This window comes from Perognathus longimembris, chromosome 11, assembly GCF_023159225.1.
Source record: "Perognathus longimembris pacificus isolate PPM17 chromosome 11, ASM2315922v1, whole genome shotgun sequence".
Classification (NCBI taxonomy): domain Eukaryota; kingdom Metazoa; phylum Chordata; class Mammalia; order Rodentia; family Heteromyidae; genus Perognathus; species Perognathus longimembris.
The window spans coordinates 41,181,288-41,198,780 of NC_063171.1; the positions used below are offsets into that span (position 1 = coordinate 41,181,288).

The window sequence follows — 17,493 nt, forward strand, 5'->3', positions numbered from 1 at the left end:
GCTCTGCCCTTGATGAAAACCTGGAGATAATCCAGTGAGAAATGTCTTTCTTCCCATCTACCATCCATCTAGATTCCAAGTTTAATGTTAGTTCCTGTGTACTTTGATTGATTAGGCCTGGGGTCAATATGTTCCTCAGGCTGATATTGCTGTGCTAAAGGAATTTTAGCAAGATAGATGAGCAGATTGGACTGATGGACCAGACTTTTGGACCTGATACTGCTTTGCTGAAAGCCCTAATAGACTTTCTGGTGGATAGCTTCAGCTTTGAGACCTAATAAACAATCAAGACATGACTTCTCTTTACCACCAGGAGGGAATGTTTCAATTATGTGGACATGGATTCTCACTATTCCTTCTCATTAAGATGGAGAAAGGAAGAAAATATTAGCTTGGGGTCAATAATCAAATCTTAATTCCATTAAAAAAAAATAAAGGTGCTGGGCTGGAGGCATGTCTCAAACAATAGAGCACCTGCTTAGCAAGTGTGAGGCCCTGTGTTCAATCCCTAGTAACTCCTGCCCAAATAAAAGGTCCTATCCTGAGAGTATCATGGTTCTAGGAAATAGTTGGATTTTGAGGACTTGTCTAGAATTGAGCCTTGCTTTTATTTAGCACATTGAGTTTTGCACATTGAAACCAGGAAGGATATCCCATGAAATAGTCAACGAGGGCGGGTATTTTCTTTTGGAGTAATTTCCTCTCTGAAATTTTTATTATTTTTCTCTTGCAGTACTCTCAAAAAGAAGACAAATATGAGGAAGAAATAAAGATTCTTACTGATAAACTCAAGGAGGTGAGCTAAGGGGACTATAGAGAAAGACTGTAAACATTGAGAAGTATACAAAATAGAGTTCTTTCTTTTGTCTTATCATCTCTCAATGTTACTGGTTTTGTATTTCTTCCAGGCAGAGACCCGTGCTGAGTTTGCTGAGAGATCAGTAGCCAAACTGGAAAAGACAATTGATGATTTGGAAGGTATGGAGCCTCAGAGAGGGATTAAAATAGACACCTGTAGAGGCAGGACCTTGCCCATTAACTAACCATGAGCTGTTTCTCCTGTATACCCGAGGGGAATTGGTGTAGAGTCTTGGTACATGATGTGGCACATCCCCTACCATGCTACCTTCCCTCTAAAAATACTGATGACTGCATTTACTTCGTTTAGTAGTCTTGAATCTTGAGTCAAAGTATGGAACCCATGATTTCAGAAGGTAACAGGAAGTTTGTCATCCCACGGCCACATTTTTAGCACTCAAGTTATGGGTACCTCTTCAAGAGATGAAGCCTTGTATTAACCATGTCTCCAGATGGACCGGTACCAGGGGCTTTGTGCATACTTCCTGTCTCTTCAATTTAGCATCTTCATTCACTTTACCAAGGGAAAATGTCTCTTGTTTGGAGAATTCTGAGATGTACTACTTTGGTATGCTTTTAGTAGCATAATGTTCTTTGAAAGAGGCAACCTATGGTGCAAAGGAGTCACAAATAGTGGCTACACTTAGTTGGCAGAGAAATGTCACTATGGATGTGTACTTTCCCCTTTTCCTATTTTTGTTAGCTTAAATGTTACCACTGATTGGAATTGTGTTAGCCGGGTGGGAATGGCATCCTCTTCAGTGCCTTTTAGTAACAGGACTATGTTCCAGTTTTCAACTCTTGCTATGATTGATTTAGAAGTATAGTTGATCAAGAAGTATAGTTAGTCCTACGGAACAGTGGTTGTGAAAATGGCTAGACTGGCTACCAAAATAGATGTTTTCTCGTATTAGACTCATAGTTCACACTTTTCCTAATTTCTAATGATTCCCTCTCTTCATCTGCTTCTGATATCTTTCACTTTGTCCCCTCATTCTTCCTTGTGGTTCCTGTGCCTGTCCAGATGAGCTCTATGCCCAGAAACTGAAGTACAAGGCCATTAGCGAGGAGCTGGACCACGCCCTCAATGACATGACCTCTATGTAACTATCTTACAGCAGAGTGGGGCTGGGATCTTGGCTTGTGGGTGGGTGGGGGTACAGGCTGTGTATAGTGTGTTGCTTTGGTTTTATCCTCTGGAAGCTAGAATCTCCACCCTTACTTTAAAACATTGGTGCTGATTACCTTTTTGGCAAAAGCTGGAGAGGCACTTAATTTTTGATTGGTGGTAAAAGCCTGATGTACATGTAATTTTTATTCTTTACATTCTTATTCCCCCAAGGTCTGGGTATTGGCTGGCCTTAAACTTAATACACCCTTCTACCTCAGCCTCCCAGAAGCTGGAATTACAGGCATGTGCCACCACTCCCATCTCTTCTATACGCTGATTTTTTTCCCTGTTTCTCAAATGTAATCTTCTCAAAAGGGACACAGCCAAAGGTAGAATCCATATAACTAAAGGAAATAGGGTCCAGAAAATGAGTGACTTGGACCCTGGTATATTTGATCTATGATCTAATTTACAATTTAAGGGGAAACTCTCAGATGAGAAACATCTAATTAATCTTAAGAATTAAGCTGAGACCCAGAAACAAGCCAGCTAGTAAACAGCACCAAAAAGAATTGTAGGTGACTTCTGTTTGCTGTGGATCCCCAGTCCTTGATGCTAGTCTGCCTTCTCTTCCCACTAACCCCGAAAGAAGCCACATTTCACAGGCTGAAGTGTCTGGCTTTCTTTTACCATTCCTTTCCCCACTGCCACCTCTCTCTTTTTTCCCCCCTTTTCTCCCAAATTGCTATTTAGATTGATGCTAGTCATTCTCACCTAGAGTATCCTTACTTTTTTATACAGATAACTATCACCGTTTCTGCTCTGTTCTGGATCTGCCCCCTTTCCTTGGGGAACCCAACGCCCCACTCCCGCTCTGGATTCCATGTGGGTCAGCTTGGCTGGTCCCCAAGGCATTAGGATGGGTGGGGGACAGCACATAGCACTTATGTATTCTCTTTATAACCTCCATCCCAAATTAAAATGTTGAGCTGCTAAAGCCTCATGCCACCCTGCATTTGTGTCATTGACAAAGCTGCTGCTGTCCATAAGAAGGAGGAGCCTTGAGGGTGTGATGTGGGGAGCAGCTCTCATTGCTCCCCCTCCTCTGACTTACATGTAATCAAAGCCACTTTTGTGTGTGTGTTTTTTTTCTTGACATTTAAACCCAACTGATTGGAATCTGTCAGTGGTGGCCTAGTAGGCTCCTCATGATAGGAATTCTAGTGTTCTTTTGCTGAATGTGACCATCTTAAGTCTTTTACTGCCAAGTTCTTAAATCATCTGCCTAGAGTAAGGTCCAGAGACCATTGAAATGACTCTTCAATATGTATTTTCTGCCCTTTTACCAGCAGTTCAAACAGTGCATCCTTAAAACACCTAATTGGACCCATGTTTATTGCAGCTGAATTTGTTCTAGTGTCTTAAGTCACAGAAAAATATATAATGAATTGAGTGAATTTCCTTTAAACTTTTACATAGTTGAAGCTTACTGCCATTTACCTACCAGTATGTTCTAATAGCATATAATGGTAAATTATTATTGTAAAAACTAAAATGGCCAATCATACATATTTCATGTGCACATGAAGGTGATGTTCTCCTACATACACTGATTTCTAGTAAAAGTTGTTATTGGTTTATATTATATAATTAAATAAAAATATTTCAAATATTCCTATTCTGATTTACATAGCAGAGATAGATAAGTCTGGATAGTGTAGCTGCCAATTGTACTCATTTAATCATCCAAGTGTTATTTGAACAACCAGGTCTATGGTTTATTGCTCAGTGCCTGATTCTCAGTACTACAAAAAAAGAAAAGTAGAGGAGATGGTGAAAAAGAACAAAAAGTAAAAGATAAAACTAAGAGGTTTTTCCTAATTTCAAAGTTAAAATTAGGTTTCTTTCGAGGCGAGCACTTAACCACTAGGCCATATTCCCAGCCCCCAATTGGGTTTCTTTCTACCAATACCATTTCTCCCTTCCAGATAGCTTTTGAGATTAAAATGCAGATAGACTAATCCAGTTGACAATGGCATTTTCTAGATACAGTGTTCAGATGAGGAGTGATAGAAAGATGAACGTACATCCCTCCTCGCAAAAGTACATGCATAAAGCTAAAGATTCAACATGATGAGTACCAATTATTTATTTATTTTTGTCAGTCATAGGGTTTGAACTCAGGGTCTGGACACTGTCCTTGAGCTCTTTTGCTCAAAGCTAGCACTCTACCACTTTGAGCCACACATCCACTTCTGGTTTTCTGGTGGTTAATTGGAGATAAGAGTCTCATGGACTTGCCAGCCCAGCATGGCTTTGAACTGCGGTCCTCAGATTTTCAGCCTTCTGAGTAGCTTGAATTACAGGTGTGAGCCACCGGCTTCCAGCGTCAAAAATTTTAATAAAGTGTTAAGAGTTCAGAGGGGAAGAGGGTGATTATAAAAGACTCAACTGAGAAAGCATGTTTAACTTCATAAATACTTAAAATTTGCCTCTAACTCAGGATCGTTTTGCCTCAGCCTTTTTATATCATGAGTGCTGAGGTTACACCTGTTAACCATTAAGACGTGTGTGTGTGTGACGTGTGTGTGTGCACGTGCGCTCATGTATGCTTGCGTGGGCATGTGCATATGTGTGAGACTGCTGAACTGTATATCTCCAGCCTTATTTTTCATTGGTTATTTTTAGTATAGGGTCTCCCTTCTTACTTGAGCCCACACCTGAACTTAAATCTGCCTAGTATAGGTTTCCTGTTGTCACTAGGATCACAGTCATGTACTGTATAGCATCTGGCTTCCATCCCACGGAGATGGAGTCTTGTGGAATTTTCTGCTTGGGCAGGCTTGGCATTGCCATCCACTTGGTCTCAGTATCTCTTGTAGCTTGGGATGACAGGCATAGCACCCAACTATGCTGAGAAGGGTAAGGGGTCTCACTGGCCTTTCTGTACTGGATGGCTTAAACTGAGTTCTGTTCCCAGCCTCCAAAGTAGTCAAATTTGGACTTTTTTGTGTGTATGTGCCTGTTGTAGGACTTGAACTTGGGTTAGGTGCTGAACTTTTTTTGCCCAAGAATCATAGCTCCACTTACAGCTTTTTTGAAGAAAAGAGTCTTACAGACTTTCCTGCCTCATCTGGCTTCAAACTGTAATCCTCGGATTTGGATTACAGGCTAGAGCCACTGGCACCCAGCTAATGTTGGACTCTTTCCCCCACCCCCCCACCCCGCCAAGTCCTGGGCCTTGACTCTGGACCTGAGCACTGTCCCTGAGCTATTGCTCAAGGCTAGCACTCTACCACTTGAGCCATAGTACCACTTCTGGCATTTTCTGTTTATGGGGTACTGAGGAATTGAACCCAGGGCTTCATGCATGCTAGGCAAGTACTCTACCACTAAGCCACATTCTTAGCCCTGACATTGGACTTTTGATGAACCAAATTCAGCTGAAGGACAGTTGATACTGAGTGGTTTAGTTAAGGGGAAACAAAATAAATAAAGACAGCGGTAAAGTTGCACAATTGTAGAGGTATATTACAATAGAGAAGTGGTATATTTCTAAAATCAGGTTGGTCAGTTTAAGGTTTTTTTTGTGTGTGTGTACTCTCCCACTTTGAGGTACAGCACTATTTCTGGTTTTTTGGTGGTTAATTGGAGACTGACCTTCCTGCCTGGGCTGGCTTCGAACCACAATCCTCAGATCTCAATGACTTAGGATTATAGGCATGAGCCATTGGTGTCTTGCTTAAGTTGCTTTATTTTTTTCTTTTCCTTCCTTCTTTCCTTCCTTCCTTTTTTGTGACGAAATCCCGCTGGAGTTTTTTTTTTTTTTTTGGCCAGTCGTGGGCCTTGGACTCAGGGCCTGAGCACTGTCCCTGGCTTCTTCCCGCTCAAGGCTAGCACTCTGCCACTTGAGCCACAGCGCCGCTTCTGGCCGTTTTCTGTATATGTGGTGCTGGGGAACCGAACCTAGGGCCTCTTGTATCCGAGGCAGGCACTCTTGCCACTAGGCTATATCCCCAGCCCCCGCTGGAGTTTTTGAACAGGTATATATTGTGATCTCTATCATAAGAGTTAATCTGAGCCAGGGTGCCTGTGGCTCATCATGCCTATAATGGCTTGCTACTCAGGAAGCTGAGATCTAAAGATCATGGTTTGAAGCCAGATCAGAGACCAATTTATGAGACTCTTCATCTCCAATAGCCAGAAGTGGCAGTATGGTTCAAATGGTAGAGTGCCATCCTTAAGTGAAAAAGCTAAGTGCACAGACCCTGAGTTTCAACCCTCAGTACAAGCACACACGTGCATGCACACACACACACACACATTTTTTCCAGGCACTGCTTGGTCACACCTATAATCCTAACTGCTCCAGAGGCTTAGAACTGGAAGATCATAGTTCAAAGTCAGCAAGGCATGCTGGCCCTGGTGGTTCACACATGTAATCCTAGCTACTCAGGAGGCTAAAATTGGAGGACTGCAGTTCAAAGCCAGCCTGGGCAGAAAACTCCAGGAGATTAAAAACAAAACAACAACAACAACAAAAAACAACTGGAAGTGGAGCTGTGGCTCAAAATTAGCCTTGAGCAAACGGAGCTCAGGGACAGCACCTAAGCCCTAAGTTCAAGCCCCACTACTGACAGACACAAAAAAGTCAGCATAAGCAGAAAAGTTTATGTGATTCAATCTCCACTTAATGAGCAAAAAGCCAGACCAAGGTGTCGCTCAAATGACAGAATACCAGCTGTGATCAAGAGCCAAACAAGAGTCCAAGTTCCAGAATGGGCACCAAAGGGAACAAGAATCTGGTAGCTAAGTTAAAAAGCATTTAATGGAACCAGGCTTGGTGGTACAAACCTGTCAAAGCAGTGCTTAGATGATTAAGGTAGGAAGATCACAAGTTTGAGGCCAGCCTGGACTGCATAGCAAGACCCTGTCTCAAAAAAGAAGAAAATTCATTTGGATGGGATTATATTAATAAAGTACTCTTAATTTCAAGTTGGTTTTATTTAAAGTTCATAAATATTTATTGCTTGAATACATACGTACCATTGTATGTGCTTGTAGTGAATATGATACACTTTGGAAAATACTGATAGGATTAAGATATTGCAGTTTTCCCAGAGTGAACCATTGGATCTGGACTAGAATAGTGGAAGTAGGAATATGTCACTGAAGGCAGGACAAATTGAATGACCTGACTGCTGCATGAGAGAAAAGTCAGCTGACCAATTTTGAGACCTGGAAAATTAAAAACATAAGGAAGGGGGGCTGGGAATGTGGCTTAGCGGTAGAGTGTTTGCCTAGCATGCATGAAGCCCTGGGTTCGATTCCCCAGCACCACATAAACAGAAAAGGCCGGAAGTGGTGCTGTGGCTCAAGTGGTAGAGTGCTAGCCTTGAGCAAAAAGAAGCCAGGGCAGTGCTTGGGCCCTGAGTTCAAGCCCCAGGAATGGCAAAAAAAAAGACAATAAGGGATCATATACTAGTCTAGGGAGTCAGGAAAAGGAGGGGAATACTTGTCTGAAAAACTGACTGGCATCCAGGTAAAAACGAGATCCAAGATCTTGAGACTTGGATGGGAGAGTTGATGTAAGAGGAAACCGGGAATACAGAAGCACTCAAACCATTAAATAAAATTTCAAGGGCCAGACTGCTCATACCTATAATCCCAACTGTTCCAGAGGCAGTTCAAGGTCAGATCCTGCAAATAGGTAGGTAGTGTGTACCTGTGGTCTCAACTATGCTGGAGACCTAAGTAAAAAGATTGTCTCATGAGGCTGGCCTTAGATAAAAAATACAAGACCCTCCTGGATACAAGTGGCTCAGGCCCATAATCTTAGCTATTCAGGAGGCTGAGATTTGAGGATCAAGGCTTGAAGCCAGCCACCAACCAAGTCAGGAAAGTCCGTTAGATTCTTATCTCCAATTAACCACCAGAAAAGCCAGATGTGGAGCTGTAGGTCAAGTGGAAGTGCACCACCCTTGAGTGTGCATGCCGAGTTCAACCCCAGTTTTGAAAAGAAACAACAACCAAAAAAAAAAAAAAAACCACAACCCACTATAAATTAATGCGTGAAAACATAGGCTTCCCTTCCTTATTAACTATAATTGGAATGAGGAACAAATATGTCTGGATCCATTTTTATATGATGCTTAGTTGACTTGCATAGTTGGACAGCTTGAACTCTTCCCAGTTTTTTCCTTTCACTCTACCTTCCGAATAATCCCTGGCTCTATGAGATTATATTGTAATTTGTTGGGCATGGCGGAAAGGAACATCAGACCCAGTGGGTACTCTAGTTTTGCCTTATTTCCTATTTTTTTGTTATCAGGAACCTAAACTTTAATAAGCTAGCTGGTATCTGATCCCAAGCCTTAGAGATAGCAGAGTTAGTTAGACCCTATGTTCAAAATGAAGTGACAGTTGCATTTGTCTTTCTGACCTTGAGTAAAATTTAGGAAATTCTGTTCTGGGATTAAAATGATCTGGCAATAAAATAATCCCACTCTTCCCTGAATGGAACAAAACTACCATGTACTGGAATGTTTTGAGTGACAAGATCCTGAAAATACCCTTCTTTCCCCAGACAAGAGTGAAAGTCACACAAACTAACTTGTATATACGTGAGATCTATACATAATTAAGCAGTACACACCGAGAGGTGAAGGTTCATGAGATTGAATGCCTATTTGTCAGTAATGTTCCAGAAAGTCGGTATAGTTGTATGTAATTTCAGCACTTGGAAGGCTAAGGCAAGATGAAGGCAAATTTTAGACTAGCTTGGATACATAGTAAGACTGTGTTTTTAAGAAAATAAGATGGGGGCTGGGGATATAGCCTAGTGGCAAGAGTGCCTGCCTGTGATACACGAGGCCCTAGGTTCGATTCCCCAGCACCACATATACAGAAAACGGCCAGAAGCGGCGCTGTGGCTCAAGTGGCAGAGTGCTAGCCTTGAGCAAAAAGAAGCCAGGGACAGTGCTCAGGCCCTGAGTTCAAGGCCCAGGACTGGCCAAAAAAAAAAAAGAAAATAAGATAGGTCTAATCCTAGGTCCCTTATATCTTATAGAATAGTATTATTTCTTGATGATGAAACTTTATTCTTTAGGGTGGGATAATTCTTAGACATACAGGAAGATCCTCCATGTTCCTGTATCCTGACCAGTGTCTATAACACTTTCTGGTTATTGTGACAATCAAAACATACCTGTGCACTTTTAACAACAAAACAAAATTCCGTTGCCTTAATGGGAAGTATAATTTAAAAGGGTAGCCCCCTAGAATGGGGGCTACAGCTCAGTGTTTGAGCTCTTTCCTAGGTTTTATCCCTAGAACCTCAGGATAATTCTCTCTCTCTCTCTCTCTCTCTCTCTCTCTCTCTCTCTCTCTCTCTCTCTCTCTGTCTCTCTCTCCATGCTAATTTCTACTTTTACAGCTATTTGGTTATTCCCACACAAGCTCTTAAATACACGCATGCTTTATATTATTGTAGTATACGTGAAGTGGCAAATACTATTGGAACCATACTGGCCCCTAGCTTCCTGGTGGAGCTAGCGCACTTCAGCCCAAAAGACAAGGACTTGAAAACTGCCCACAGAAGTAGTTTATTTTAGGACAGAGAAGTATCTTTTTTCATTTGAGATTCTGAGACCATTTTTAAACAGGTTGTAAATATTTACTTGAGGGGCTGGGAATATGACCTAGTGGTAGAGTGTTTGCCTAGCATGCACGAAGCCCTGGGTTCGATTCCTCAGCACCACATATACAGAAAAGGCCAGAAGTGGCGCTGTGGCTCAAGTAGTAGAGTGTTTGCCTTAGCAAAAAGAAGCCAGGGGTGGTGCTCAGGCCCTGAGTTCAAGCCCTAGGACTGGCAAAAAAACAAAACAAGCAAACAGATATTTACTTGATTGGCTGGGAATGAATGTGGTTTAATGGTAGAGTGCTTGCTTAGCATACATGAAGCCCAGGGTTCGATTCCTCAGCACCACATAAACAGAAAAAGCCAGAAGTGGCACTGTGGCTCAAGTGGTAGAGTGTTTGCCTTAAGCAAAAAGACAGTGGTCAGGCCCTGAGTTCAGGACCCAGGACTGGCCAATTTTTTTTTTTTTTACTTTGAACTTCAGAGCTGACATTAGGAGTTGACCAGGGATGAGTTTGGCCTTCCTGTCTCCAAAGTTCTGTTACCACTATGCTATTGGAATGGATCGGAATCCAAATATGGTGGCACATAATCTTTAATCCCAAGGTATATATGACACTTGAGGCTGAAAAATTATGAGCTCAAGACTTTCCTAGGGCTGGGGATATGGCCTAGTGGCAAGAGTGCTTGCCTCATATACATGAAGCCCTGGGTTCGATTCCCCAGCACCACATATATAGAAAATGGCCAGAAGTGGCGCTGTGGCTCAAGTGGCAGAGCGCTAGCCTTGCGCAAAAGGAAGCCAGGGACAGTGCTCAGGCCCTGAGTCCAACCAGGACTGGCAAAAAAGAAAAAAAAAAGACTTTCCTAGGTACCTAGTAAGACTACATTGCAAAAAAAAAGGAAGGAGCTAGATAGACACTGGTGGTCACACTTACAATTCTAGCTATTCAGGAGGCTAAAATCTGAGGATCTCGGTTCATAGCCAGCCAGAACAGACAAGACCACCACACTGTTTAATTAACCAGCAAAATCGTGGAACTGGTGGTGTTGCTCAAGTACCAGCTATGATGAGCAAATGCAAGGATAGGAGTTGAAGCTCCATTTCTGGTGTAAATGCAAATGCATGCATACACAAACACAAAATAGAAAGGATCTGAATTACCCATAACTCGCTTCCCCAGTTAAGGTGCATTCCCATTAGAAAACCCAGAGAAAGCCAGGAGGCTTGAAGACTTTGTATCAGGACTGCTCTAGGTATTAAGAAAAAGCTGAACAGTAGCTTAACTATGGAATTTATCATTTGACAGGTCTAGCCACGAATTATTACACCTTTCCTCATTTATTTTTTTCCCTTTATTCTGAGACTTGAACTCAGGGCCTTGGCCCTGTCTCTGAGCTTTTGTTGCTCAAGGCTAGTACTCTGCCACTTGAGTTTCAGCTCCATTTTTGATGGTTAATTAAATAAGAGTTTCATGGACTATACTATCCAGATTAGCTTTGAACTGTAATCCTCACCCTTCTGAGTTGCTATAATAACAGGCATGATCCACCAGTGCCTAGCCAAGCATTTTCTCTTAAGGTTGAAATACTGCAGTTCTGTATTTCACATCCACATTCAAGGCAAGAGGGAAAGCTAAGATTTTCCTGGAATTCTTCAGTAGCCTATCCCCCTATTCATTAGCCAGAATTACATCATTTGCAAAAGAGGCTGAAGAGATTAAAAAAAAAAACCAAAAACCCACAAAAAATGAAATTGGTAGTCTCCTCCTCCTCCTCCCCCCTCCTCCCCCCTCCTCCTCCTCCTCTTCCTCCTCCCCTCCTCCTCCTCCTCCCCCTCCCCCCCCCTTTTTTTGCCAGTCCTGGGGCTTGAACTCAGGGCCTGAGCACTGTCCCTGGCTTCTTTTACTCAAGACTAGCACACTACCACTTGAGCCACAATGCCACTTCTGGCCTTTTCTATCTATGTGGTGCTGAGGAATCGAACCCAGGGCTTCATGCATGGTAGGCAAGCACTCTACCATTAAATCACATTCCCAGCCCAATAATAACTTTTTTGGGGGGGAGGAGGCGGTCAGTTGTGAGACTTAAACTCGGCCTGGTGCTGTCCCTACCTCTTTAGCTTAAGGCTAATACTCTACCACCTAAGCCACAGCGCCACTGCCACTTCCAACTGGTAGTCTTTTTTTTTTGCCAGTCCTGGGCCTTGGACTCAGGGCCTGAGCACTGTCCCTGGCTTCTTTTTGCTCAAGGCTAGCACTCTACCACTTGAGCCACAGCGCCACTTCTCACTTTTCCTACATATGTTGTGCTGAGGAATCGAAACCAGGGCTTCATGTATACGAGGCGAGCACTTTACCGCTAGGCCATATTCCCAGCCCTCCAACTGGTAGTCTTAATTGGCTTATGCCAATAATTGACCTTCCCTAGACTGAGCATGCTGTTGGCCTAATGGTTTGGGGTTCTTTTAGGAAAGAAATCTTTCCAATCTTGGAAAGGCTTCTTAGATGGACCTATCAGGTAATACAAGAAGTATTTGAAAATGTTGGACTGAGAGAGATGGTTATTTTTCCCAATCTACTCTGTAATACTATTGAATACTTGTACAGAGAAAATGCCCACCTGTTGACTTCAGTTCTTTTCAGATTCTTTTTTTTTTTTTTTTTTTTTGGCCAGTCCTGGGCCTTGGACTCAGGGCCTGAGCACTGTCCCTGGCTTCTTCTCGCTCAAGGCTAGCACTCTGCCACGTGAGCCACAGCGCCTCTTCTGGCCGTTTTTTCTGTATATGTGGTGCTGGGGAATCGAACCTAGGGCCTCGTGTATCCGAGGCAGGCACTCTTGCCACTAGGCTAATATCCCCAGCCATCAGATTCTTGATTATTGTGGGTACATTACTTGTCAGCTGACTTTATTCCTCCTTTGCCTTGTTTGACTTACTTCAGTTTTGCAACTTAGGGAGTAAATACTGTGGAGAAGGTGTTTGAGGTTTTATTCCCCCTTCCTCAATGTGGACCTACCAATTTGTCAGTCTGAAATTCTTATTTCATTCCTATGTTGGTCTTTCTACCAATTGACTGACTCTTACTGACCTCAGTTCTCCTTGCATCCATCCTGCCTTACAGATGCATGTTATGTATGCCAGCTAGTTAAGACTCACATTGACTTCTGGTACTCTACTAACCTTCCCTTTTTCTCTTTCTCCTCCTCTTTTTCCTCTCCTCTTGTTTTCCCTCCTCTCCATTGCTGCTGCAGAGCGTCTCTACAGCCAACTTGAGCGAAACCGCCTGCTTTCTAATGAGCTGAAGCTAACGCTGCATGATCTGTGTGACTGATGGGCAGGGCTCACTGAGGCCCAGTAAACCGAGCTTTCTGCTCACACCACTGACCTGGACCCCAGCAAAAAGCTGATTGACTTTTTAAAAGTTACTATTTTGTCCTAACCAGGTTGCTTTTAAATTAGCAGTTAGAATACTGCTGATTTCCTAAAATTACCATAAAGCTAAAACAGTTGCCTAACTGTATTCTAGCCCCTTTGGAAGAGATTATGAGTAATGAAGGAAAATGCCTGAGAAATTATAGTGAAAAATTTGGAGGGATTTTCTGTTTTTCACCCTTAACTGCTGCCCTTTTCCTTGTGCATTGACTATAGGATGTGTTCTGTTGCATGGATGTTTTCTAACAATAAAGAGATTGACTTGACCAGATGTTGTAGCTGCTTCGTATGCAAGCCTCAGGGATTGGGCCCTTCTGATTGGGTGGACAAGGGAAGGGAAAGAAGGGTGTGGGGTCTGAAAATGGGTCTCTGTTGCCATCACCAGCTCTGAGTTGAAGATCTGAATATTTTCCTCCCCTCCCTAAAGCAGTCCATGGTTTGCTTGCTAAGCAGGTAGATGCTCCTTGATGTTCTGTTACTAATTTTCTTCTTGATAATTTCCTTCTTGCCTCCTTTCCTGGTTTATGTTTAACTACAAGTAACTTCTAGCTAGTGGCCCTGCAAAAATCTCCATTAAGATTTTGTCTACAAGTACATGTTTGTATAGTATTCTTGACTTTGTTTTCTTCAGAGAGTCTTTGGCTTATCCCTGAGGACTCTTGTTTATCCCCCTTATTCCTCCTACTTTCACTTTTTGGAGAAAGTGTAGTTAGCACGATGATCTTCCATACTCTATTTTAGTTGACATTGCTGGTGTTTGTAATGGAAGGAATATACCAATTCCAGTTTGCAGTGGTCACACTCTAGTGACCTATTTTACATAGGCTTTATCCTGTGGGCAAAGTCTAGAAGAGTAAATGGCTAATGCTTCTGGCTTGCTGTCTTAGAGAGGAAATGGCTGATAAGGTCCTCAGCTCCCTCTTCCCCGGAAGTACATCAAGCAACTCCCACAGCTTCAATAACAAAAGACCTTGCAGAATTCAATGATGCTTCTGTGATTGTAAAAGCAGCTAGCTACTTTATGAGTCTGCGGCGTCCCTCAACAGGAGCAAGTCTAATAGAGTCAACAAAGCTTGCAATTTACTTTTTTGTAATTTCTCTCCTTTACCCCTATTAGATAAACTGAAATGCACCAAAGAGGAGCACCTCTGTACACAAAGGATGCTGGACCAGACTCTGCTCGACCTGAATGAGATGTAGAGCTCCCGGGTCCCACCGGCCACTGCTCCTCCCTCTGACCCTGACTCCTCCTGAGGCCAGCCTACTGGAAGCTGACCTTGAAACTGAGGGCTGATCTTTAACTGGAAAGGCTGCTTTCTCCTTTTGCCACCCTTTTCTACCCTTTATCCTTCATGTCTTTTTCACCTAACTGTCTCAGCTTTTTACCAGAGATTCTAGCTGGGCTAGAGGCTGAGCACTTTTGGGAACAACATTTAAGGGAATGTGAGCACAATGCGAAATGTCTTTTAAAAGCATGTTGTGATGTACACATTTTGTAATTAATTTTTGTTGTTGTCTTAGCAGCCGTTTGTAAAACATTCCAAATAATTCCATAGCTCTGAAGCAGCAATCAATTCCTTTCTCCCTTTTGGAAGATTAACTTTTCAGCCTAATGCATACTGCCCTCCAGAGGAAGAAAACAGGTATGGGCCTGCCTCACTGAGGGCCAAATAGTGCCCAGGGAAAGACTCACCACGGAAAACCTCATTGCTCTGTACAAAGTACCAGCCAAACCAGATAGGTGATTCTAAAAACAAATATGCTATTCAGGTTTTCAGCTTTAAGGTATCTTTGGACAAGTTTACTTTTTTCATCACAAGTGACCAAATTAAGATGCTGAGACCTCTGAGAACCTCTCTCCCCTCTTTCTTCCCTTCTTGCAATGCTGGGGATCAAACCTAGGGCCTCTTGCATGTTAGGCAAGCGCTCTGCCATTGAGCCACACATCCCCAGTCCTGAGACCAAATTTTTGTCTCATCTCTAAATCTTCCTGTTTGCAGAATGAATCATGTGTCCCTTAAGTGTTGAGATGACCACTTAATTGCGCTCTCGCATCCTTGAACTAAATAAAGGAAATCATATTTTTCCACTGATTTAGCCATATGAAACTCATCTCATCACCCTTTTCTGGGTCTGAAGCTGCTCTTTAAAAGTGCCATCTCATGTGCTTTGTATCAGTGCTGGACAAACCTTGAATAGCTTACGTATACCACTTTAAATCTTTTATATTATTTTGAAACTTTGCTTAGGGTTGGGGAGCCCTGGCCACCCTATCTGGCTGTGAGTGTTCTCTACAGTCTGAGGGCTGGCAGCGTGCTGATCTTTAGGAACTGCTTTTCCCATCCAAGTCCCACTTTCAGGTGAGGTTTCTGTGAGATCTGTTAGGTGTACATCCTGTAGCTTATTGGCTTAAAATGTACTCTTCTTTCCTTGTGGTCTTTTTGGGGCCAGTTGGGAGAAAGAGAAAACAATAATGCAACTGTTTTGATACTGAATATTGACAAGTGTCTTTTTGAAATAAAGTACCAGTCCCTCCAACCCTCAGATGTATACGACTTTTATTTATTAAACCAAACTTGCTTTTTCCACGGGAGCTATGATATTTGGATTGAAAAGTCAGACTTTGTAAGTGGCAGTATCAGCATTTAATGTCAAGAGCACACTTTGGAAACAGAAGTGGATTCAAAACTCAGCTCTTAAATTCCTATGTCTAGAAATAAATCACTTAGTATCATCATCTATAAAGTGGAGTTAACTTGTACTCTCGGTAAATGTGACAATTAGAAATATTTTTATGCGCCAGGCTTTTTTAATACACCAGACTGAATTTGTGTGTGTGTGTGTACACATTTTTGTTGTTGGTCATGGGGCTTGAACTTGGTGTCTGGGTGCTGTGCCTGAGCGCTTTGCTCAAGGCTAGCTAGCACACTACCACTTTGAGTCATAGTTCTACTTCTTGTTTTTCTGGTAGTTGGAGATCAAAGAGTCTCAAGGACTTTCCTGCCCTGGCTGGCTTCAAACTGCAGTCCTCACATTTCAGCCTCCTGAGTAGCTAGGATTACAGGCATGAGCTACCAGCACCTGGCTTTGTGTACACATTTTTCTCCTGGTGGTCCAGGTGTTTGAATTTTTTTTTTCGGGGGGGGAGGCGGCAGTTCTGGGGCTTGGGCTCAGTGCCTGAGCACTGTCCCTGGCTTCTTTTTGCACAAGGCTAACACTCTACCACTTGAGCCACAGCGCCGCTTCTGGCCGTTTTCTGTATATGTGGTGCTGAGGAATTAAACCCAGGGCTTCATGTATGCAAGGCAAGCACTACCACTAGGCCACATTCCCAGCCAAGGCAAGTACTGTTTATTAAGAAACAACGAGGGGCACAGACCTTCCGGCAGGATTGGAGGTTGTGTGAGGGGGTAAATTTAGGACCAGGCTTATAGTGTCTCAGCAAGGAGGCAGAGGTTACTGAAAGCACCACTAGGTCTAGCAAGTTGGGGCTTTTCTGTTTTGCCCACAAAAGGGTTGTTTACAGCTGGGCCTAGGTGAAATATCCTGCCTGCATCAAGGCAGGTTCCCATGCTGAGGTTCTGCCTGGTGTCTGTATGAGCCTGAGAAAATAGGCTGGGGTCAGTCCTTCATATTCCATCTTTGGACACATAGAAAGGGCCTTCATGTAGGCAGGATCTTTGGATACATAAAAAGAATGTGCTGGGGCTGGGAATATGGCCTAGTGGCAAGAGTGCTTGCCTCGTATACATGAGGCCCTGGGTTCAATTCCTCAGCACCACATATACAGAAAATGGCCAGAAGTGGCGCTGTGGCTCAAGTGGCAGAGTGCTAGCCTTGAGCAAAAAAGAAACCAGGGACAGTGCTCAGGCCCTGAGTTCGTGGCCCAGGACTGTCAAAAAAAAGTGCTGAGAGGGGAGCAACAAGGAGAACAAGGCAGATTCCCATCATTTGTGGGTTTGAACTCTTAATTCTGCGATACTCTACTACTTGAGTCATACTTCCAGTATGATTTTTTTTTCTGCTTATTTTGGGGATAGAGCATAGCAGACTTTTCTGCAAGTGCTGCTCTCAAACTGCAGTCTTCTAAATGTCAGGCTTCTCAATAGTTAGATTATAGGTGTGAGCCACCAACCTTAATCTTTTTTTTTAACAACCATGTGATGTATGTGTGAGATGTTTATTGTGAAAAAGTGTGATGTAGGGAACTTCCTTAAATAATTTACAAAAGACTGAAATTTCTACCCACAATGCCTCCTGTGATGATAAATAGGCACCATGTTTGTAAAGTCTGGAATATCTCCTCTCCCTTCAGAGCAGGGAGGAGGAATGACACTTGGGTTCCCAGAACCTCTACCCTGCAAATGTAAGGTGTGAGTTTATGATGGCCCATTCATGGCTCAGAGGCAACCAGATAACTGGTGTGATTGGGTTTTATGCTCAACTCTTCTG

The 17,493-nt window shown here is 42.9% G+C and overlaps 1 protein-coding gene across 14 annotated transcripts in view; it reads left to right on the top strand.

The window, feature by feature from the left end:
- Positions 1–15,579, top strand: part of Tpm3 (tropomyosin 3) — a 33,584-nt gene extending 18,005 nt beyond the window's left edge. For 5 of the 14 annotated variants that reach the window (XM_048358079.1, XM_048358078.1, XM_048358084.1 and 2 more), the window contains 3 exons: positions 734–796; positions 909–978; positions 14,159–15,579. In XM_048358079.1, coding sequence (XP_048214036.1) covers positions 734–796; positions 909–978; positions 14,159–14,241 — 216 coding nt within the window. In that variant the 3' untranslated portion in view covers positions 14,242–15,579. The other 9 variants (XM_048358080.1, XM_048358083.1, XM_048358082.1 and 6 more) reach the window with 5 other exon arrangements.
- Positions 15,580–17,493: the final 1,914 nt, after the last annotated feature.